The 25,502-nt window shown below is 35.7% G+C and overlaps 1 protein-coding gene and 1 pseudogene across 1 annotated transcript in view; both read left to right on the top strand.

Moving 5' to 3' along the window:
* rnf126 (ring finger protein 126) overlaps positions 1-7,172 on the top strand; it is a 14,502-nt gene extending 7,330 nt beyond the window's left edge. Inside the window, exons 3-9 of the mRNA XM_016459590.1 lie at positions 185-242; positions 587-822; positions 1,712-1,780; positions 1,874-1,943; positions 2,091-2,184; positions 4,896-5,011; positions 6,293-7,172. Of these exons, the coding sequence (XP_016315076.1) occupies positions 185-242; positions 587-822; positions 1,712-1,780; positions 1,874-1,943; positions 2,091-2,184; positions 4,896-5,011; positions 6,293-6,445 (796 nt within the window). The 3' untranslated portion in view covers positions 6,446-7,172. The remainder of the gene's footprint in view (positions 1-184; positions 243-586; positions 823-1,711; positions 1,781-1,873; positions 1,944-2,090; positions 2,185-4,895; positions 5,012-6,292) is intronic.
* Positions 7,173-13,445: 6,273 nt separating this feature from the next.
* LOC107667864 (potassium/sodium hyperpolarization-activated cyclic nucleotide-gated channel 2-like) overlaps positions 13,446-25,502 on the top strand; it is a 52,382-nt pseudogene continuing 40,325 nt past the window's right edge.

Raw genomic sequence — 25,502 nt, 5'->3', positions numbered from 1 at the left:
AAGATGCGCCGCATGCGATGCATGCGATTTATCGTGCAGCCCTAATTTGCTGTTTTGCCAAAGTTTTCTCTCTCTTTGATCTTCTTTCCGCGCGTTAAATATCGCATGCGATTTATCGTGCAGCCCTAATTTGCTGTTTTGCCAAAGTTTTCTCTCTCTTTGAATCTTTTTCTCTTCTTTCCAGTGCAGAGAATGGGTCCACATCTACAGCCTCTAATGATCAGAACCGGCCCTCGTTTGAGGTGAGCTGTCATTCACTGTATCTCGGTAACTGCTTTTGGCCACTGAGTTCACTTGCCATGCAAACTTTGGTCCATATATATTAAGTAAAAAATGAGATTTCTGGCTCACAATGCAAACTTTGACAATATGCATTTAACGGCTGCTTATATCTAGGGCAACATATATATTTAGACTATCAAAGTTAATAGATGGCAAGCATAAATTGTTGAAAGCAGTGATGAATATTCTCCCAGGCCTCCAGTATTGTATAGAAAACCACAGACACCACATTAAGAAAATCATGTGTGTGTGTGAAACCACTGGCTGTTTGAGGCTCATGAAAGCTTTACCTCTCACCCGTCAGAATGTGGACCAGCACTTGTTTACGTTCCCGCATGGTTATGGCCAGTTTGCTCTGGGGATCTTCGATGAGGGCTTCGACTTCAGGGCGGGTTTGTCAGCAGAAGATAACCGTGATGCAGAGAACCGCAGAGAGCGGGAGATGGCCTCACGACAGCGCTACGGGGCCAGACAGCCACGGGGACGACACGTTCCCCGAAGACAAGGAGCGCGGCATGAGGGTGTACCCACTTTAGAAGGGTGAGAATTCAGCAGATGGCTCTGTAATGCAGATTTATTCAGTCTGTTTTACATTTTGAATTGATTGAAGTTTTTGAATTTATTGAAGAGCTATCTATTCTGGATTCCCACTATAGTTTAAAAATATGATTTCCAGGCCTGGAAGTAAAAAAAAGTAGATGAAATATATATTTAAAAATAATATATACAAATTTTATTTAGTGAACATAATTTTAAATAAATTAATACAAATTAAAGATGATTTTTTTCCCTACTAATTCTGAGGTTTTTATGATCGTAATCTCTTTTATAAAATTTTAAATGTATTTTTTTAAAAACCTTACCTAGTAATCAACTTTAGAAAATTCATTGGTCAAAAGGTGTGGGGAACCCTATTTCATTAAATATTATTACTGTAGTAATAATATGCTACGGCCATTACTGTAGACCAGAGGTGTCCAAACATTTTAATACCAAAGGCCAAAAATAAAACTCGCCATGTGCCAAAAGTAAATATTCCATTATATACAACTATATTAAAATATTTACAATTTAAATCATTTAAAAAAATATATCAAATTTTAAAAATGTTTAAATTATTTGTATATATTTTATGTGGATGCAAAAGAAAAATATGCTAAAATAAAACAAAAAATATATATGAAAACAAAAATATAAATATAAAAATTATAAATAGCATGGTTTTTTTCCCTATTTTCCCCCTACTTTCGTGATATGGCATGCTGGCCAAATCAAAGGTCATCACGCAGGCCCTGCTTAGGGCATCTCTGCTGTACACTAAGAAAAAAGTATATATGTTTATCAGCGTTTTGGCAGTTTTAAGGGTGGAATAAAATGTTTTTGTTACATTTGAAAACATTTGAAATGTTCATTTTGTTTGTTTTCACAGAATCATTCAGCAGTTAGTTAATGGAATTATTGCTCCGACGGCTATGCCAAACATGGCGATGGGGCCATGGTGAGTCCCCGATAAAATTCTCTCTTTTTACATCATTTCTCAGTGTTTGACAATACACAGCTGATCACTGGACTCTATACTGTTGTCCTACAGGGGAGTGCTGCACTCAAACCCAATGGATTACGCATGGGGTGCCAATGGATTAGATGCCATCATAACACAGGTCCTCAAGTGGCTTATTGCTTTATTTTATAATCACAAGGGGTGTGAAACTCTACAGAGCCCCGTGTTGCTATTGCAAACACTATCAGTGCATTTAAAAACAGTATTATCTCACACTCACTTTTTTGTCCCTGTTGTCGTCCTGTAGTTATTAAATCAGTTTGAAAATACGGGTCCCCCTCCGGCAGACAAAGAGAAGATTAAGAATCTCCCAACAGTCCAGATAACACAGGAGCACGTTGGTAAGACAGACGGACGTCTGATACATGACCACACACTGCTAGAGCACAGCAGCAGTTGATCTCTGTTGATCTCTGCTTCAAACAGGCTGAATTGGGAGATTTCTCAGAGAGGGTTCTGTATGCTGACAGCGTGATGCGCTTTTGCTTTCTAGCGGTAACTGTTAGACATCCCACATGGTAAAACCCTCTCTGAAGCCCTCATCTACTGCAGCCGTCAAAACACTGCCTTTGTAAAAGATTCACACCTTCCAGCGCAAACTTCAGACCTGCTGTAGGCAGAGATCCTGTATTTATGCCTCAGGTGTTTTTTGTGTGCAAAATCATACTTTTGTGCAATAAGATAAGTATTACAAATTTGTAAACTATATAAATATACATGTTCACAGTGTATATAGATAGTATATACATTATATTAAGTACACACACACTGACACTACCGTTTTTTTGTTTAAAGAAATCATACTTTTATTCAGCAAGAATGCATTAAATTGATTAGAAATTTTATAATGTTCTAGAGCACAGCAGCAGTTGATCTCTGTTGATCTCTGCTTCAAACAGGCTGAATTGGGAGATTTCTCAGAGAGGGTTCTGTATGCTGACAGCGTGATGCGCTTTTGCTTTCTAGCGGTAACTGTTAGACATCCCACATGGTAAAACCCTCTCTGAAGCCCTCATCTACTGCAGCCGTCAAAACACTGCCTTTGTAAAAGATTCACACCTTCCAGCGCAAACTTCAGACCTGCTGTAGGCAGAGATCCTGTATTTATGCCTCAGGTGTTTTTTGTGTGCAAAATCATACTTTTGTGCAATAAGATAAGTATTACAAATTTGTAAAATATATAAATATACGTTCACAGTGTATATAGATAGTATATACATTATATTAAGTACACACACACTGACACTACCGTTTTTTGTTTAAAGAAATCATACTTTTATTCAGCAAGGATGCATTAAATTGATTAGAAATTTTATAATGTTATAAAATATTTCTATTTCAAATAAATGCTGTTCTGTTCAAAGAAGAATCAAAGAATCTTGAAAAATAAAATGCATCACCGATTCCACAAAAATTTTGGGCAGCACAACTGTTTTCAACAATGATAATAATCAGAAATGTTTCTTGAGCAGCAAATCAGCATATTAGAATGATTTCTGAAGGATCATGTGACACTGAAGACTGGAGTAATGATGGTGGTCTTATGTCATACAGACAGAAGTTGAGAAATAGAAGAGCAGAGAGATGGATAATAGTTTCAGCATCTCCAAAATTAAGTGAGGGACGTATACGAACAATATTCCGCAATTGGTAAAAGCATGATTTAACAATCTGACCAATATGTGAATCAAAGCATAATGCAGAGTCAAACAGCACTCCCAAATTTCGCACAGTTGTTGAGGGCCTAATCTGGACACAATCGATATCTATGAAGATGTCATGCTGGGAGGAGCTCTGTGATTCATCTCCAAAATTAAGTGAGAGACGTATACGAACAATATTCCGCAATTGGTAAAAGCATGATTTAACAATCTGACCAATATGTGAATCAAAGCATAATGCAGAGTCAAACAACACTCCCAAATTTTGCACAGTTGTTGAGGGCCTAATCTGGACACAATCGATATCTATGAAGATGTCATGCTGGAAGGAGCTCTGTGATTTAGGGCCAGCCAGCAGGATTTCAGTTTTGTCTGCATTTAGTTGTAAAAAGTTATCTGACATCCAGGTTTTAAGTTCTTGAAGACAGGAAACAATAGAAAGGGGTGGACAAACTGAGTTGGGTTGAACCGTAAAATAGATTTGAATATCATCAGCGTAGCTATGAAAATTGAGACCATGATGTCTGATAATCTGACCCAGTGGCAGCACGTAAATGAGAAATAGAAGTGGACCAAGTACAGAACCTTGGGGGACACCATGGGAAATAGTGACAGTGCGAGATCTATTCTTATCTATCCTAACGAATTGCTGTCTATCCGATAGATAGGAAGTTAGCCACTGAAGAGTAGCACCAGTGATACCTATAGCAGATAGTCGAGAAAGAAATACAGAGTGACAAACAGTATCAAAGGCTGCATTCAGATCAAGGAGAACCAGGATACTGCGGGCACCTGAATCAGAAACCAGAAGGAGATCATTAACCATTTTTAAAAGTGCTGTTTCTGTGCTGTGAGAGGGATGAAAACCAGATTGAAACTGCTCGTAAAGATTGTTTCTCTAAATGAGACTGCAGTTGTGCTGCAACTACCTTCTCAAGTATTTAAGCAACAAATGGGAGGTTTGATATTGGTCTAAAATTGTTCAGATCTGTGTTATCAAGACCAGGTTTCTTAAGGATTGGGGTGATGGCAGCTACTTTTAGTGGAACATAACCAGTGGCAAGGAATCTGTTTATAATATGAGTAATAGGTTGGATGAGTGAAGGCAAAAGGGTTTTGAGTAAGTAAAATAATAAATAAATTTATTATTAGAAATAAATTACATTTTACAATATATTCACATAGAAAACAGCTATTTTAAATTGTAAAAATATTCCACAATATTACCGTTTTTACTGTATTTTTGATCAAATAATTGATACCTTGATGAGCAGAAGAGACTTCTTCAAAAGCATGAAAAATCTTACTGACCTTATCAGAATCTTACTGTGATATAGTGATGATCTTTGATGTGTTGCTATTTCTGACGTGTGTGTGTTTTTGTGGTTCAGGTGCTGGTCTAGAGTGTCCTGTCTGTAAAGAAGACTACAGCGCAGGAGAGAATGTTAGACAGCTTCCTTGCAATCACCTCTTTCATAACGACTGTATAGTTCCCTGGCTCGAGCAGGTGTGTTTCTCTTCTGTTTTATTGCGTTTTTAATAATCTAAACTCAAAATATTTACAACTTTTGACATTTTATATTTGGCCGTTAATGAGTGATCCAGATAAAGTCTGTTTCAATTTGTAGTTTGTGACATTAATTTCATGGTTCGTGGTTCTGTACAGAAAGGCAGGAGTTTGCTAATTGAATTTCTGCTAATAACTCCTGCTGCTGTGTTTGAGTTCATCCTGTTATACAGCACCTTTGAACTCTCTTACTACTTCAAATGAATATGCAGGTGTTGCAATTAAAAAGTACTTGTGTAAAAATAATACTCCAGGCTTTCAGATATATGCTCTTGTCAAACTCAGAAACATGATAACAAGAAAATGGACAGGATGGGAATAAAGAGCTGAAGTTAGTCATTGCTCAGTGAGTTAGCGTCAACCTAAAGTTCAAGCTCATTTTCATACAGTACATTTTCTTTAACTATTCTAATGTTATTATTATAATACTATAATCAAATTTTCAATCAAAAATGTTGATCTTAATAAAATAAAACAAACAATGAATTCCATTATTTAATGGTACGTTATTTGATAAAAAAAAAAAAATACAATAAAAACGGTAATGTGCAATATCATTGCAATTTAAAATAGCTATTTTCTATTTGAATATATTTTAAAACGTAATTTATTCTTGTGATGCGAAGCTGAATTTTCAGCATCATTACTTCAGTCTTCAGTGTCACATGATCCTTTGGAAACAAGGTTGTTAGTTGGCTAAATCTTAAACTAAAATCATAATAAAACACTTTGTTACTTGAAATAAATTAAACTTTAAATAAAATAAGATAAAAAAACAAACTTTTTAAAATTTAAGCTAGTTTCATTTACTTTGACAAAAAAATAGCTAAAATTAAAACTGAAATAAAAATGAATGAAATCCATATAGACATTTAAAATTAAATATCATGTAAAATGATGTAAACAAATATATTAAATATATATATTAATAATTTTATTTATATATATATATATATATATAAATAAATATAATAAGTAAATACTTTAAATCTGAAAATATAAAAATAAAATTCAAAATATTATAATAAAAACTGTACTAGTATCTTAATGAGACTAAAATAACTGTTCAGAAATCATTCTAAAATGCTGGTTTGCTGCTCAAGAAACATTTCTTATCAAGTTGTGCTGTTTAGTGGAAACCATGATACATTTTTCCAGGATTCTTTGAGTAGAAAGTTCAAAAGAACAGCGAGTTAAACGCTTTGTCTCTGTGTTTCCCAGCATGACACGTGTCCGGTGTGCAGGAAGAGTTTGAGCGGGCAGAACACAGCCACAGATCCGCCTGGCCTGTCAGGGATGAATTTCACCCCCTCTTCCTCCTCCTCTTCCTCCTCCAGCTCTCCAGGCAACGAGAATTCCACCAATAACTCGTAAGAGCTCAGCCCACATCCTGAACACATCAACACGTCGTCATCATCATCATCACCATCTCAGCGCCGCGTCGCGCCGGCCTGGCCCACACCACACCACACCGTTTCCCCTCCACCGGTGATGGATCCACGACACGGTGGAACCAGGGCTGAACGCAAACCTCAGAACCTGCCCATCACTACTAACACACCTCTACCAGCCCCTGAAGCGGGTCCAGACAGGTCAGAGAGCACGCCAAACCCCCAAGAGAAAAATACACTCTTCTATTGCTTCAGACAGCGTTTCGTTGCTTTTTTTACACCGTTGAACTTCAGAGGTTCTTCAACTGCAGAACTTCAGAATGCCTCAAGGTTTGGGCGGCACCTGTCCTCGTGACGTGGTTTTAATCAGCAGAAAGCGTGAGGAAAAGAGGAAGAGGATGTTACGCAACGCAGTGCCTGATCTGAAGACACACTGAGTCGAACTGCATTTTAGAAGCAGACTTTGTGTCTCTCGAGAGGGACGCGTGATCAAGTAGAACCTTTTTTTATCATTTGATTTTTATTTTATGGATAAAAGTGGCTGATATGTGAACGTGCGTATGGGTGAATCTCACAAAACCAGTCACATTTCACCTCAAAATCAGAAGAAAAAAAAGAAACTATTATGCTAAAGCCTATTTTAGAACCACCAATAACTTTACTTTTGAATTTTTTTATACGTTTTTGAAAATTGTTATTTTCATGACAATAAAGCAGTTTGCTGTAATGCAACAAAAAAAAATCAAATACGAAAAAATATTATTGAATTTGTTTATAGATTATATTGTTAGTTGTACTGCCTTTAATTTGATAAATCATTTTATATTGTAATACTGCATTACAGTAATGAGTCTGAGTAACACATCTGAATGCATTATGGTAAATAAATGCTTAATTCTCATGAAAATAACTAAAATATAGTCATTTTAGGTATAATCAATTTTTATTTTCTTTTGATTTGGGGGTTAAGTAAAACCTGGATATTTTTTTTTTTTTGTGATTCACCCATATATATGAAACATATTTATTGAAAACATAAAAAAACTGCGTCATATTTTGAAAAGCCAAGTGATCCAAGAACATCTGTGACTGAGGAAAACACTGAGTGCAGGTTTCTCTCCTAATATTTATTTGCACAGTATGTTTTTGTTTTGCGAAGATTATTAGAACATTGAACAAACAGAAACGTGTGAATTCTTTTGGCAATATTTGATATGATTTTCTACATTTAGCATCATCCTTAAAACTCGTGAGAGAAATAGATTTTCTCTATTTCACTCTGCATTTTTTTGGGCCTTTATCCAAACAGGCACATGGCCCGATAACGTGATAAAAGCTCTCTCTCGCTTTCTCTCACTCTCACTCTTTCTTTTTTTATTTTATTTTTTAAATCTCCTCACATTCAGCTGTCTTCTCTCAGTCTGCCACACATATTCATTGACTTTCAGTTCAAGGCAACTTTTTTTTTAACTTATTTTAAGTTAAATGGTTTGTTTTTGTAAATCATAATAAAGCAGAAGAACAAACAAATGAATGACTGAATGAATGTAATGTATCACTGCTGCTGATGAAATGTTTCATAAAATCTGTCATTGGTTTCTCCACAGATCACGAACACAAACTAAGCTCAGAGTTTCTGGGTTTGTTCTAATTTATACTCTAATAGACGCTTTTAAAACGTAGGACTTAAACTAACTGAAAATTAGAAATAAGTTTGTTTATATTTTATTTCAGTTAATAGTTGTCTATTTAAATTAAATTAAATTTGTGTTTTTTTTTCTAATTTTTAGTATTTATAATTCTAATCCTAATCTAACTGAAAATGAGAAATTAGTTTATATTTTATTTCAGTAACATTAACTTTATTTAAATTAATGTACATAGTTTATATATATATATATATATATATATATATGTAGTTAGTATTATTCAAATTTTAGTCATTTTAGTACTTTAACTGAAAATTAGAAATAACTAATTTGAATGGTTTTTCATATTTGTTTGTATTTATTATAATTTTTAAATATTCGTTTTACTTAATTGAAAATTAGAAATTTGTTTGTTTATATTTTATTTCAGTTACCATTTATTGTCTTTAAATTAATGTTATGTACATAAACAGCAACACTGGTATGCAGGTATATATTGCAACTTTTTAAAAATAATGACGTTTTATTTTTAGCACTATGTAACCAAAACTCGAATAATTTAGTTTTCATTTTACACCCTCTCTAATTCCTAGAGCTGCAATTAAGGTGCCATTATTTGCTCGTTTTTGTTCATTTGCTGCTGCATTTTTAATCTCACCGGTGGCGGGTTTACGGTCTGTTATATGCGCTGCTTCAAGAGCTGAATCTTATGACGGATTCATAAAATAATGTGTGCTGTGCTGTAACGTCAGCCTGTTCAGATCAGACTCAATCAGCACAAGCTTGACGGCCTGTTGTCTCATGCCAGAAAGTAGCAAAGATTCAGTACAAGTTGTTTTTACAGCTTTCAGTAAATGAAAATTTCAGCTATTTTTGAGTGTTGAGTTGTATGTAACAGCTCTACTCTGCTTCTACGGTCTGTGTGTTATCAGCCAGCCGCCTGTGTGTCTGCATGCGTCTGTCTGATCTCCAGCCAAGCAGCTGCTAATTGTGATTATCTGCAAGAGTGACCAGCCTGTTGCTGCAAACTGATTTTGAAGTTAATTGATTGTTGGCTATAAACCGCACAAGCAGTCCCTGTACTGCACTACTGAGTGTTTTCAGACAGAGAGCTCTCTCCTCCCTCTCGCAGTGTTTTTATTTTTATCAGACCATCAAATTAACCATGTATGGAGACCTATGAGCTATTTTGACTGAATCAGTTAGTGACCTGCCTTGCTGCTGCTCTTATGCTTCACTCTTAAAAATGAAGTGTTTTTTTTTTTTTTTTTTGCAGTGATGCCATAGACCAGGGCTGTCCAAACTCTGTCCTGCGGCCCTCCAGGACCGAGTTTGGACAGCCCTGCCATAGAAGAACCCTTTATTTTTAACTGTTGGTGCACAGCACTGAGCTTTACCACAAATAAAATCATTTTCCTGCAAAAACTTTTCTTGATTGCACACTAAATTGTCTAAGTTTAAAGTATACACTAAACAAATACATCTTCAGTGTTATTTTAGTATTACTTATATAATATTATAGAATTCATTAGTATTCCTAGTATTCATGTTTTGAATGGACTTTTATATTTTCAGTATTTAAATTTTAGCTTTTGTCATTTTTATTTTTTTTAAATTTCGATTAGACCTTAGTTTTAGTAATTTTAGTACTTCAATAGTACTTTTATTTTAGTTTAATTTAGTCAAATTTTCGTTTGTTTTTCATCTAGTTTTTATATTTTCAGATTTTATTTTAATGTTAGTTTTTGTAACTTTGTTGTGCTTTTTACTTTTAATTTTTATTAGCTTTTTAAGAAATATTTCCATTAGACTTTATTTTTTTTTAGTAATTTTAGTACTTCAACTTAAACTCATTTTAGTTGGTTGCCAAGGCAACATTTCTAATTTTCTTTAAGCTTTTCATCTAATATTTATATTTTATGTCTATAATAAATATTGACAAAATTATTAGGAACAATTAAACGCTATATTTTAAGATTTCATTTTAATTTTAGGTTTGTTTTTGTAATTGTAACTGCTTGTCATTTTTATTACTTTTTTATGTAATTATTTCAATATTTCCTTCATTTTTAATTTCAGTTTTAGTTTAGTACTGCTAATTAAACCTATTTCAGTTAGTTGCCAAGGCAAGATTTTTGCCATCTAATATTTGTATTTTATTTCAGTTACCAAACATGACTTTCCTGCCTTTCAAATCATCCTCCACGGTTCAGTGTGTGATACACGATTCCCACAATCACAGAAAACCTGGAAATATCAGGGAAACTGGCAAGTCATAGTGAATGTGTTTTTCCTGTTATGCTCAGCAATAATAAAAAAAAAATATCTTAAATGCAATGCCTATAAAATGATTTTTAAAAATCCTTATCCAGTAATGACAGATAACTGGAGCACATTGCTAAAAACCTGTAGATATCGTGTTGATCTGCTGAATCTGAAAAGCTTCCAAGATCGATCCACAGATCTCCTGCTTTCTTGGAACTTTGCCTTTTATGCAAATAAAGCCAAAGCATCATCCTTAAATGTGTCATACCAGGAAGTGAGTGCCAGCATTCAGTTCTGCAGAGAGAGAGAGAGAGAGATTGATCCGGAGCTGCTCAGGTTAAACACTTCCCAAGTGGGAAGCAGAGCGTGTGGTTTGGGAGCATGGCGACCCCGCTGACCTCCAGAGGTCAAACGCTCCATCACTGAAGGGACGCGGCATCCCACCTCTCTCCCTCCCTCCGCCGGGTTGAGACAACCTTTCAATGTCAGTGCTCCGGGCTGCTGTTCTGGAGGTGCGCTTCACTCTCTGCATTGGCTGGCTTCGGTCACACGTCAGCACCAGGGCGAGGGAAAACAAGGTAAGATCTGACAGTCTGCAGGACTTCTGTGAGCCGGCATTCTCATTAATGTCTGTAGTCTGCTACTGTAGGTCAGCATCAACGATATTCAAGGAGGAAGATGACTTGCTTTTTGGAGATGATGTGCTCAGGAAGATGCTTTGTGATCACGAAAGTGGTCAAGAACAGATGCAGGGCTTGTGATGACAAATGAGCTTTCTCTTGATGTTAATGTCATGCATGTGTCTATTATGAAAGCTGAGATCATTCAGTGAGATCTGATTCTTGCATTGAAAATCTGGGATTTTTTTTCCCCATTTAAACCTGGAAAAATGAGTAAAATGAGGAAATATTTCAAATTATGCGGCAAAAACTGCATAATTGCATAAAATATAATAGCGTCTTAATGTTACTATAATAACACTTTTTGGAACTATTGCGCTTATATATATATATATTTTTTTTTTTTTGTTTTGTTTTATATTTGTAATAATATATATTCATATGTTTCAATTATATATTTGCACAAATGTGGCCTTTGTCGTCCCACTGGATTTTTATAAATGTTCTCTTTCTATCTTTTTTATTTTTCCATTGCAACCATTTTTGAAAATGTTAGCTAATATCTATATGGTTACTAGGGTGGTACCATTTCAACAGGTATACATTTATAACTTGTTTACCCCTACTTATTTACATATTAGTACCTTAAAGGTACACATTAGTATCTAATTATTATCTAAAGTGTACATATTAGTATATTAATGATACAGATTAGTATAAATAGCAACACTGGTATGCAAAGGTATTGCCCCGTTGACAGCTTTTGTACCTTTTTTTGTGAGAGTGTTTTGATATAACATAGTGTTGAAGATTATTGCTACATTAGTTTTGAGAACATCTGGGCATAGTGGTTTACCGACTGCAAATTTCTTCAACTTACACTTTGTAGTTTTTCTGATGGAGGTCTGAAAAGTGTATTTGCGCTTTATGGTTTCTGAAAACATTCAACAGGTCTTTAAAGCTGAATGACCCCAGTGGTTCTCCAAAGCTCTTATCTGTGAGCTGCTGTAGTTCCGTCTGAGCGCCGGTAGGTGGCGCCGCGCTACAGTCTGATTTCACTGTTAAATGTCATTGAGCGCATCCTCTACTGTTATGACATCATAACGCCATGACGACAGCTGCATTTTTAGACACAAGTGCCAGATTGTTTATGCGACAATAGTAACTACAAATATTCCAGCCATCTGTTTATACATGTGACAATGTCATTTATAGATTTCTGCATACACACAACTGACTTGATTGATTACCTTTTAAGTCAGTAGGACTGTGAAGACAGATGAACAGAACGAAACGTGCTTTTCGTGTCTGTTAGCACAGTGGTTCCCAACCCTGGTCCTAGAGGCACCCCAACACTGCACATTTTGCATGTCTCCTTTCTATGACACACCAATTTCAGGTCTTGAAGTCTCTACTAATGAGCTGATGACCTGAATCAGGTGTGTTTGATTAAGGAGACATGCAAAACGTGCAGTGTTGGGGTGCCTCCAGGACCAGTGTTGGGAACCACTGTGTTAGCATATGCATAATTAATGTGGCTCTTATTTTATTATGCTATTATGTGCACGTAAAAACAATAACTATGCATATAGGCCCTAACTTTTATTTTCGAATGTTTTCTTTATCTGTAGTTTTTTGGCCTGTTCCCAGATCAATGTTAACAAACTTCTCCCAGTTTTGGTAGTACTTTATTTTTATTTTATCTCAGTTTATAAATACTATTTTAATTGACCACATTGTGTTTTTAAAAACACTGTAAGTGTAACTATACCACCTCTGTTATTAAAGTATGTACAGTTACCATAATTTTACACTCTCAGAAAAAAAGGTACAAAAGCTGTCCACTGGTGTGATTCCTTTGAAAAAGGTACACCTTTGTACCTTATTTACCCTAATAAGTGCATATTAGTGCCTTAAAGGTACACATTAGTAACTAAAGTGTACATATTAACACCTAAATGGTATATTTTAGTAGCTTCTGAGAAGGTAACGCCATAGTCACAGCTTTTGTACCTTTTTTTTTCATTTATTTGTCATTTATGTATGATTTTAGTTTCTGTGAAATGTTTTTTTATTACTCAATGCTGATTTATCACGAATCTTGGTATTTCAGAACTGGATTCTCTTTCTAATAAGCGTTTTAAAATGTCATGACCTTGAGCACAAGGCCTGAATTAAACCTCTACAAAGACATTTAGCTTGTCGCAACCTGTTATTATTTATTAATATAGGTTAAAATCCTACATAAATGTACTTATTGAAATGGAAGATGCGCCCAAGGAGTGACCCAACAAACAGTTAATAAACTAAGAGCTGTTTCATTTTGTTGGCAAAGAAATCACGTAGGTCTCTCTCTCTCTTTCTCTTTCTCTTTCTCTCTCACCCATCATCCGTGCTGATTGGTTTCCCGCAAAGATAATTACAGGCCAAATCTGATCCGGTGAATGACATGGACCGGAATGAGCTCTCGCCCGGTTCGGATGTTGCCATGACGAAGAAAGCGGCCCATAAGAGCGCGCCCGCGTACCACTGCACCGGGAACAGCACCGCCAAGAGTTGCCTGGAGTCCAACTCTGATGCCGCCGGGTCGAACCTGAAACCCAATCACGTCGCCATGGAGGAGACGGACGACGCGGAGAAGGCATCCAAGTTTCAGCATCCGCGGCTGAGAAGAGCAGGAGGAGGGAGCAGCATCCAGATTAAGAGCTGCGCACCGGGAGGAGGAGGAGGAGGAGGCGCGTCCAGGAGCTCCACTTCCACTGACGCGCGCCCGGGTGATGCTGCTGCTGCTGCGGGTCGCCACGACACCGTTAAGGGCGGAGGAGGAGGAGGCAAAGCGTCTACCGTAGTGGCCACCGTGACGGTAGAGGCTTGTAATGCTGCCGAGGGTGACGGCAATCCTTCAGCACCGCTTTCCAGCATGAAATGCAACAAGAACGGGGAGTGCAGGCGGGACTCCGGCACCGGGAGCCTCCGGTCCATCATGTCCAAGCCGGACGGGAGCAAGCGGGCAGCGTGCAATTCAGTGACCAGCGTGGACGCGGCCAGCACGCAGGGGCAAGACGCCTCGAACCCCGGCGTCCTGGAGAAGAAGGATTCCAAAGTGTCCTTTTCCAACGCCTCCAGTAGGAAAGCCTCGTCCTCCATCCACGTCGGGCAGCAGCCCCGGAACTCGGTGACCTTCCTCAAATCCGAGGATGGAGCTCAGGAGGACGGCGAGACGCGGGGCAGCCAGGCGAGTTTCATGCAGCGGCAGTTCAGCAGCATGTTGCAGCCCGGGGTCAATAAATTATCCCTGCGCATGTACGGGAGCCAGAAGGCGGTGGAGAAGGAGCAGGAGCGCGTGAAATCGGCGGGCAACTGGATCATTCACCCCTACAGCGACTTCAGGTAAGAACATCTGCTTGGAGAAACTTTGCATGAGAATATGGAATCTAAGGACCAAATTTGACCCATTAATGAATCAGGCATCCAAAAGTGTGTGTTTTTTTTCTATTTAAGTTTGGGAACATTTAAACAATATTTAAGATGCATGAGAGAGTTTTAAGATCTGCACTATTAGTGACATTGAGCATCAGGTTTTATTTGTCAGCTTCAGTACTGCCGTCAATAAAGCAACAGATGTTCTCAAATTTATGCTAATGATTACACTTTTAGCATTTGTATTAATAATAAAAGTTTTTTTTTAATTAATGGTCTCAGACTTCTGAACCCTAAACCAAAGCCTCGGGAAACCTGTTGATCAGTAGTTTTCAAATAAATAGGATTTGGCTGATTTATGGCATTTTAAATAAATGTCCTCACAAAGCACTTTCCACAATTTGGCCCTCAAAAGCCATTAAAACTTATATACACACTTCCAAAAAAAAAAAAGGATGAATTTTTTTAGCGTATTATTCTCTTATAACTGAGGGATGTAATCTGACCAGGCTATTATGGTTATAAAAAGAAAAACAAAAAAAGCAATAGCATTGTGATTTTTGCCCATACACATTGTGGCACATAAGCATTTTTGTCCATGCTGAGTTAGATTTATTTCTACCTGACTAGATAACGATGTGAGACCATAAGCAATTTTGTCTAGTAGATATCATGCTGAATTATATTTCAAGATAATCGAATTCATTCAGATCACCTCACGATCATATAAAGCATATATCTCAAGGCTTTAAAATGTTGAAGCATTAACCTCAATAAATACAATTAAGACGTGCCAAACTTTCAGTCAAGTGTTAGTCTACAGATGGTCATGCTGTCATGCATTATGTCTATATCAGTGAGGAACATCATTTCAGCACCACAGTCAGTCTGGACTCAAAATGTTTAGCATGCTATGAAAACTACTGGATGACTCTTTACATGGTTTGCATTGCTTGAGGTTCATGCATCAGGCTGCATTTGACATTTATGCAACATGTGAGTATTATTCATTGTAACTTTCAATGATTATGTTGGATGCAGATCACTGAATGCTGCAGTACTTGTGCTTATGTGGTTTAATCTGGCACTTTTTGTCATTGAGACTTCATCAGATAATAGACAAATATTGTTGATGATGAAAATATGCATGCAATTTCTGCAATTAGTCAAGCTATGCAATAACATGCACATACAGTATCTGTATCATTTTGCATCGTCTCCATAGAAAACCTGAAACTGATGCATATTTATTTCAATACTCCCACTCCATTCAAAGTCATCTTGACATATCAAATACCCTCAACACAGAGCCGATCAGCATTGCAAACCTTGTGGAAAGAAGCTGCCATTGTGTACGAGTTGCATCAGTCTCCAGTTATGAGTCAGCATGCACCTTAGCGCGCTCTGCTGTGACCTTGAGTTGCACACGTGTGCGAGCACCACATGGAAACGGATCACATCCGCTCCACGCAGACCTTTATTTCAGACCCTCGGGAATAGACTTACACCAGTCACAGCCGTGTGAGACTCTCAGATATCAGGGGTCTTCTGAGGTTTTCAGCACTCTTGCACTTTTTACAAGGTCACTGCATTGTTGCATGCATCTTTGCAATGCTAATGTTATTGATTTTTTAGTGTTGTTTTCAAAACAAACCTGTTTAATGTACCTTATGTGGGTGACATGCATAGTGCAATGCATTATAATGTAGAGTTTTACCATAATAATCCTTAAAAATATGTAATATTTACATCAGAAATGTTCACATTGGACCAAAACATTTGTGTTCTTTTCCTGCTATTTTCATCTGGAAATATGGGAGATGTGTGCTTTTGCTATTTTATTATGCTGAATTTTCTTAATTTTGAGATTTCTGGAATAATGTCTTCCTCTTGCATAGCAAATGGTTTATGCATTTACATGATGCATGCAAAATGTTAATAGCACTGAATTCAGATTTATATTGTAATACTTTTGTGCATGTAAACAGAGTCATTGTAAACTATTAATGTTATTAACCTCGTAAATATACAAACTAGAACATCATCCCAGGGTTTACAAATGTACAGAAGTAAAATCACATAAACTTACCACTTACTACAGAGTAAAGATGGTGTTAGATAACGCCAATTTCTTTTCTTTCTCTCTTGCAGGTTCTACTGGGATTTCACCATGCTTCTCTTCATGGTGGGCAACCTGATCATTATTCCTGTCGGCATCACCTTCTTCAAAGACGAGACGACCACGCCGTGGATCATCTTCAATGTGATCTCCGACACCTTCTTCCTCATGGACCTGGTGCTCAACTTCCGCACGGGCATCATTATCGAGGACAATTCCGACATCATCCTGGACCCCAAGACCATCAAGAAGAAGTACCTGAAGACCTGGTTTATTGTGGACTTTGTCTCGTCCATTCCGGTGGATTATATCTTCCTGATCGTGGAGAAGGGCATAGACTCGGAGGTGTATAAGACGGCGCGAGCCCTGAGGATTGTGCGTTTCACTAAAATCCTGAGCTTGCTGAGGCTGCTGCGTCTCTCCCGGCTTATCCGCTACATTCACCAGTGGGAAGAGGTACGTCAACAGTCACCACCACAGTCTATATATATATAGAGATAGTCATATATAGTCATATATACCCCATCAAATGCATATACACAAAGAGCCATATATATCATATCTTTTAGCTATGGAACCACATTTCCACCATACAAGAAAACAATCATGCTTTGGCAAATTATAATTATGTCATTAAAAAGTCATTAAAATCGAAATTATGAGATAAAAGGTCATAATTATGACACATGTCAGAAATGATGAGGTCATAATTGACATAAAACAGTCAGAAATTATGAGATAAAAAGTCTAAATTATGATGTAAAAGTAATTTATGACGTAAAAAGTCATAATCATGAGATAAAAACTCTTAATTATGACATCAAAAGCAAACATTATGAGATAATTATGACATAAAAAGTTGAAATTGAGAGAAAAAGTAAATTGAGATAAAAAGTAAATTATTGCGTAAGTGTCGATATGACAAATAGTTAAAATTGAGATCTGAAAATCTCAAAAATCTGCATAATTATGAGAAAAACAGTTATGACATAAGTTATAATTATGAGATAAAAGTCTTATGACATTAAAAGTGAACATTATAAACTGAAAAGTCAAAATTATGAAATAAAAGTCATAATTATGATGTAAAAAGTAGAAATTATAGCAGTCAATATTTGTTATAATTATGAATTTAATTGTTTATTTCACAAATTTCAACTATCTCATAATATTGGCTTTTTGAAATTTGACTTTTCATAATTATGATTTACCAAAGCATGACTTTTTTTCTTATTTGGCTAACATGCGCTTCCATATGATCTTAATATTTTTAAAATTATTTACACTACAAGTACACAGTGTTTTAACGAATGTGGTTTGCTACGTAACCACATACAGGTATTAAAAACTGCATCGACTCCAGCGCAATCTCTGCATGCTCTGTACAATATCTGAATGAAAAATGAGCCATGAGTGGAGGGTTATTCTCCTGGTAGACACAAATGAACTGTGGATGTTTAGACATGCTCAACAGAAATAGAGGACGTGAAGGGTGCGGAGATGTGCCAGTCCCAGTTGGCACAGTTGAACCATGAGCCTACCGGGCCAAAACCACTCAGATATTGCTCTTTTATACCTTTAATGGAGTGACAGATCTTTTTTCTGTATTATGATGTACACCTGAGTGCATTTTTGCATAAGAAAGAAAAAAGTGTTGGGTGGGGACTTTGTTCTAATGCATCAGTTGTTGATTGGGTGTTGAGATGTGGGCGTGGCACTCAAATGTGCAGGCAGATGAATGTGAGCCGGCAGGGGCGCCGCGGTTTAAGATTAACTGATCAGAGAAGCTCCAGTTATGACATTTTGATTCAACATTACAAGGTCAAAGCATTTAAAAAAATTAAACATGCACGGATGAATTGTTCACAACAAGTTCAGTAACATGCATTTTGAAAACAGACTTTAAGGATCAGCTTTGTCCCGGATTTTCTTCTAAAATCCTTAGGAGAAATACATTTATACACAGATTTTTGACATATTGAAACATACAGCAAAAGTACAGAGCAGCATATTTTGTCTTTGATGAGAAATATGTGAGTTCTGTGTGCTTTAATTGAAGACTTTGGATTCTTGGTGTGCTGGGCTCTTTTTCTAGGAGAAACATCCGAGAAGCAAAAGTCTCTCATTAAATCTGATGTAATCTTCTTGCTGTCCAGGAGAAACAGTTGATATTACAGAAATGTTGTTTCGGATTTTTCTGTCCTATGGGTGCAGAGCCAGGACTCTGCACCACGATCAGTACAGATGGGGACTTTAACACTGATTAATTGATCACAAATGTGTTGATGGTTGTCTTGTCAAAGTCCAGACAGACTCAAGCGGAGTTCTGACGGCTCTTTGAAACAGTTCAGTCACACTTTTGTCTCTAATTAAAACTGTGCGTTAAAGCCTTCGTCAGTCAATGAGTTCCTGAATCGATGTGGATGGGGCTCTTGACTGGACATCACCGTGTTTGGAAAATAAGTTGATATATGTGATTTCTGCAATGATGTTGTTGACAATATATAATTAAGCAACATCTGGACTGCTTAAAGTTGACAAAGTAGCATTTAAAATGTACAGTCTCTTCTGAGAAAGTGAATCAAAGTTATTATCGACTTGTCTTGGATTTACAACGTTTTGATGTTTTTGAGAACGTGGATGGGGCTCTTGACTGGACATCACCGTGTTTGGAAAATAAGTTGATATATGTGATTTCTGCAATGATGTTGTTGACAATATATAATTAAGCAACATCTGGACTGCTTAAAGTTGACAAAGTAGCATTTAAAATGTAGTCTCTTCTGAGAAAGTGAATCAAAGTTATTATCGACTCGTCTTGGATTTACAACGTTTTGATGTTTTTGAGAACAAGAGTCATTTTATGTTTGTTTGTTTTTGAGCAGCAAAATTGGGAAAATATTTTTTATTTCTTAAGTTCTGTGAATTGATTTAAGATTGATTTTGTTTGTCATCGCAAAACATCTCTGTGAGTGTCTTTTTTGTGTTTTAAATTGTTTTCATAATGACCATTAAAAAATTTGAGGTCAGTAAAATATATTTATTTTTTAAAATTAATACTTTTATTCAGCAAAAGATGCAAAGACATGTAAAGACATTTATAATGTTAAAAAAGATTTCTATTTCAAATAAATGCTGTTCTTTTGAACTTTCTGTTCACCAAAGAATCCTGAAAAATAAAAATGCATGACGTTTCCCACAAAAATATGAAGCATCACAACTGCTTTCAACATTATTAATAATCAGGTATGTTTCAAATCATTTAAATCAAAAATTCAAATCAATCAAATTCAGCTTTGATCACAGTAATAAATTATATTTTACAATATATTCATATAGAAAACAGTTCATTTAAATTGCAATAATATTTCACACTATTGCTGTTTTTACTGTATTTTCATCAAATAAATGCAGCCTTGGTGAGAGTAACATTAAAAATGTGTTCCTTTAGTGAAAATGACTATTTGTACTCCTTAAGAAACATTAAGATATGTATATTTCTTCAGCAATATCATTCAGTCATAATAGAAACTGTCACAAAATAAAGATCTCAACTTAATAAATTAATTTGTTTCAAGACAAATAGTTGGTCTTAATTAACACTGACTCCTCAGTGCCACTAAAATCCCTAAACAATTAACACTTATTATGCTTCCAGTATGATAATCAGCTCAAAAAAATGAAGGGGCTTTGGGTTATTTGGGATTACCACTGATGTGAGTTTAAACGTTCCCAGAGGTAATGCATTTTATTTGACCCGGAAAATAGTTTGTTCATTAAACACAAACATGAGTTAGACTGAACTCCTGTTGTTCATCAATAACTCCCTCCAGATCGAACAGAATAACCCCCAGGTCTAGAGCACTGAAGTGCGATAGCTATCTTTTATCAATTAAGATGCTTCGGGTGGGCCGGCGGTGCAGCTACTTTGCATAATTATGAGGTTGTGATTGGTAATTTGTCTGCAATATGCAATTAGACCAATGCTGAACAGAGACCTGCCGTGTTAACTTTCTGTTGGGCTCCTGTAGGAAACCACACTGCGGTCAAGCCAGCCTCGGTTCAGAAATATACGGTCAAGCCAGCCGTGATTGAAATTAGTGTGCGCGTGCATTACTATGATTACGGTAATCTCAGGAACAACACAAAGAGAATGCGCTTTCAGAGCGCTTTCCATTTATACGCCCAGAAATTAGAGATAATATGACAAGATGACATTTCTCGAGATTGTTTTGTACTTCTGCTTTAAAGGGGTCATATGAAATAATGTTCTTTTTAGCAACATCATATGACCCCTTTAATATCCGTGTTATTTATTGGTGTCTTTGACGGTTGTGTGTACTATATTTTTCAAATCATTGTTTTATGTAGATGAGTTACATCGGGATTCGTAGAAAACAGACAAAATAAAGTCTTTTTAAATAACTGAATTGTATTATATATAACTATTCTATCTGCAATCTAAAGTTCCTGCAAATGACCTCCTCTTAGAAAACGAGTTATCTAGATGGTTTAGCCTTGAATGTACAAATGTTTGATTTTTCCTATAGCAACAAAAAGCGCCTACAAACAGGGCTCATTAAGTAAACCTAGAAACCTTGAGTTTCATTATAGGTTCTTCATGTTTTGGTTTCTAAAGAAAAAGACAAAAAAGTTATTTGTGGGCATTATAATTTTAGTGGATTTTTTTTATTATTACAAAACACATTTATTTCGGGAACACTTTACTGTTTGTTTTTAATTAGTTAACAGTAGTTAATGCATCAGATATCATAAATTAATCATGAACAACAATTTGTACAGCATTTATTTTACAAATCTATTATTGTTCATTTTTATTTAATGTTCATTTGTAATGCTTTAACTAATGTTCATTTATACTTGAAATGTAATCGCTTGAAATGTACAAAATGTATTAGTCTATGCACAAATTAATATACATATAATTAATAAATGCTGTAGAAGTTAGTTAATGATACCTAATACATTACCTAATGTTAATAAAAACGTATTGTAAAGTGCTTTTTTCCTATTTCTTAATAGCTAAGTGTGTACTTTTTGTGTCTCTAGTGGCACCAAACTGAATTGCAAAAATAATCACTTTATTTATTTGAAGCAGAAATCTTTTTTTTTTTCAACATTATAAATGTTTCTACTGTCACTTTTGGTTAATTTAATGCATCCTTAATTAATAAAAGTATTAATTTCTTAACGTGTCTTATGGTTTATAGCTATACAAATGTTGTTTTTTTGCAATCAGCATTTTATTATTTTAATATAAATGTTATAATTTTATATATTTAATTTCTTTGATATGTTGTTTTTTTGCCATCTCAGGTGCTTGTAAATGACGGTTCAGTGTTGATTACACATCTAATTCAGCATTACGCTGTGGAGCTCTGCTGTAATTATATTATCCTTATGATTATTCGTTCTGAGCGCTGTTTTCTTTCACCTGGAAGAGCCATTTAATACACTGAGATTTTTGAGTCAGATAAGTTCAAACAGAAAAATGAAGCTGTTGCATCAATAAGCATTTTCAATAGATTTGTTGCTATGCCAAACCAACCAGAGTCGCTCTGTGCATGTGAAGAAGGTAAACAAAGACACGCAATGGCTTAATATTACAGTAGATTAATGTTAAGAAGAAACACAGCTTGATCAGTCCAAGAGCTGCCCATTGAGACAGGTTTGTAAAATGACCAACAGTTTGTTTTGGTTTTATGTCCCATTTAGATGCAAGATCTGAATTGATGATGCCACAATGATGGACTGGTGTTGAAGTATTTGGTCTGCGAACAGTTTTACAGAAAAACAGTTTTACACTTAAAAAATGCCAGACAATGCATGCAGACATACCTACCGTTTAAAAGTTTGTTGTTGTTTTTGAAAGAAGTCTCTTCTGCTCGCCAAGGCTGCATTTATTTGATCAAACATACAATAAAAACTGCAAAATTGTGAAATGTTATTTCAGTTTTCTATTGTAATATATTGTAAAATGTAATTAATTCCTATGATGCAAAGCTGAATTTTCAGCATCATTACTCCAGTCTTCAGTGTCACATGATGCTTCAGAAATCATTCTAATATACTGTTTTACTGCTCAAGAAACATTTCTGATTATTATCAAAACTTATTTGTAACATTATAAATGTATTTACTGTCGCTTTTGACAAATATAATGCATCCTTGCTAAATAAAAGTATTAATTTCTTTTAAAAGGTCCGACCCCAAACTTTTAAAAGCCAGTGTAACAAAGCAGAATGTGGTCGTTGATATCTAGTTTATTTGATGCACTGCTGCAGCAAGGTCGATTGCCAGGACTGAGTTCTGTATCCTGCTCTACAGGAAGTAAAGCTCCTCTGCGCTCCAGCAAATCCCAGCTGTCCTCATGGAAACCAGATACGGGATCCAAATGGGAGCGAATCTCTTAGTTAGTGTTTGCACTGAAAACCGGCTCAAGAAATTGAGTTATACAGAGTGAATGAACAAATCATCATCTGAATCCCAGACAAAGCAAAGGCACAATGTTGAAGTGAAACACAAACAATTGAAGTTAACTCCATAAAACTGGATTCTTTTGTGTTCTATATAGTAAATGAGTACTGATACAGTACTTGCCAAATGTTTGGAAACATGATTTTAAATGTTTTTAATGAAGACTCTTCTGCTCACCAAGGCTGCATTAATGTGCTCTAAAATTCAGAAAAACACCAAAAATGTGAAATATTATTACAATTTAATATAGCTGTTTTCTGATTAAATATATTGCAAAATGTAATTTATTCCTGTGATCAAAGCTGAATTTTCAGCATCATAACTCCAGTCTTCAGTGTCACATGATCCTTCAGAAATCATTCTAATATGATTTTTGTATATTAGTAAACAAATGCAATAATACACTAGCTGATTAGTCTGTTTTCCTTCATTCATGATCCAAAGCTTCCTATTCAGATTATTCATCTTAAAAAAAAAAGCTTAATGATGTTTCTTTTGATGTCATTTATGGAGGCATATGTTCAGTTGGAGCTTCTCAGTGTCCGTGAGGCGTGTAGCAAGTGTCTCGCTGTGCAGTTGTCCTCTGACTGATGGGCCGCTTTGAGCTGTAACAAATGTCCAGAGTCCGATGGTCATTTGATGTGGAAGATGTTCGATGAGGCTCATTAATCATGTTAGGTTTTCAGGGCCTGAGTCAATGTTTCTACAAAGAGCAGGTCAATAGAAAAGCCTTTGAAGGATCCCTGAACTCGATCCAGGAGCTGTGTTTATGTTGTCTGATGGACTCTGTGAGCATCAGTGTCGGGGAATGTTACTTTAAGTTATGTGTTATATTATTGCATGACCAATGATGTCAAATTGTTCTATTTCATTTCATTTCATTTCATTTCATTTCATTTCATTTCATTTCATTTCATTTCATTTCATTTCATTTCATTTCATTTCATTTCATTTCATTTCATTTCATTTCATTTCATTTCATTTCATTTCATTTCATTTCATTTCATTTCATTTCATTGCATTGCATTGCATTGCATTGCATTGCATTGCATTGCATTGCAAAAGGCATAGTGCAAATCCATACATTATATATTTGTTGTCGTTGCAGACAAAATGTTATTTTAGTTATTTTACTTTATTATTTTTTATTTTATTTTATTTTGATGCAAAAGGCAAAGTGCAAGTCCATGCATCATCATTTGCTGCCGCTGTCAAACAGACAACTTAAAAAAAAAATAAAAATTTTTTTATCCATGCATAACCGTGAACACATTTACAACATGCTATTACTTGATAACAAAAATCAAATCGTACTTGTAAATTTCTCTTGAAGTGACTCTATGATGTTGCTAGATGCTGTCTCTCTGTTTATCCACTTTGATATTCTGTAGAGCATAGATGAAATATCTGCTTCGGAAAACAGGAAGAGAGAGGGATGAGAAGGAGACCTTTGGGTACATTTCAGCATGCACAGAGGTCTGATTAGCTACTTGCAAATTATCTTTCTCTTTCCACAAAGTAAACCCAGGAGGTTTCATGCGTAACTGCTGTTGGGCTTTAGACAAACCCTCTGGACAACCAAGTGCCAGAAAGTCTAATCTAAAAATCTACTGAACAAACACTGTAATATATGGAGGAAATATGTGTAAGGCAAAGATTAACCCGCTTTTTTTGTCAAGTCAAGGTACATTTTTAATATAGAGCACATTTAAAACAATACATATTTACCAAAGTTCTTTACTCTGGCAATTTACTCTCTCTCTCTCTCTCTCTCTCTCTCTTACTCTAATCTCTCTCTCTCTCACACACACACACACACACACACACACACATAGGCATGGGCCGGTATGAGATTTTGACAGTATGATAACCTTAAGCAAAAATATCACAGTTTCACGGTATCACGGTATTGTCGTTACAGCTCTAAAATGTGTTATTTTTAAATGACTGGGTAAAAAAAAAAAAATTTTTTTCCGCTGAACACAATATATTTTGTTTTTGAGCAACATACAGAATATTAGGAACAGTAGAATTTGTTTATTTTTTCTTTAATTTGCTTACTAAAAAGAAGAAAAATAAACACTGACATCTTTATTTAACCTAAATCTGTATAATTCATATACATATAATTTATATCATTTCATATAATTTAGTTATATAATTTCATATACATAATTTGATTTAATAATAACCCAATTTGAAGCAAAAACAGAATGTTCTGCCTAGCTTTGTGAAATTATACTACTTGCCTGAACCAAGCAAACAGCAGATCAAATGTAATAAACACTTTTCTCTCACTTCCGCTGACTGTCATACACTGAAGCAGTTCCCGGCGGATGATGCAGCACGTCGGCGTTGCGTGATTAGTGACGAATGCAAAGAGAGAACAGAACAGAACAAAACGCCGGTCACGAATTAGAAGTACAAACCGAGGATTTGCAAAGAAAAATGTCGGAGGATTTCGATATA

Source organism: Sinocyclocheilus anshuiensis, unplaced genomic scaffold, assembly GCF_001515605.1.
Source record: "Sinocyclocheilus anshuiensis isolate Anshui unplaced genomic scaffold, SAMN03320099.WGS_v1.1 scaffold1325, whole genome shotgun sequence".
Taxonomy (NCBI): domain Eukaryota; kingdom Metazoa; phylum Chordata; class Actinopteri; order Cypriniformes; family Cyprinidae; genus Sinocyclocheilus; species Sinocyclocheilus anshuiensis.
This window is presented reverse-complemented; position numbering and strand designations above follow the sequence as displayed.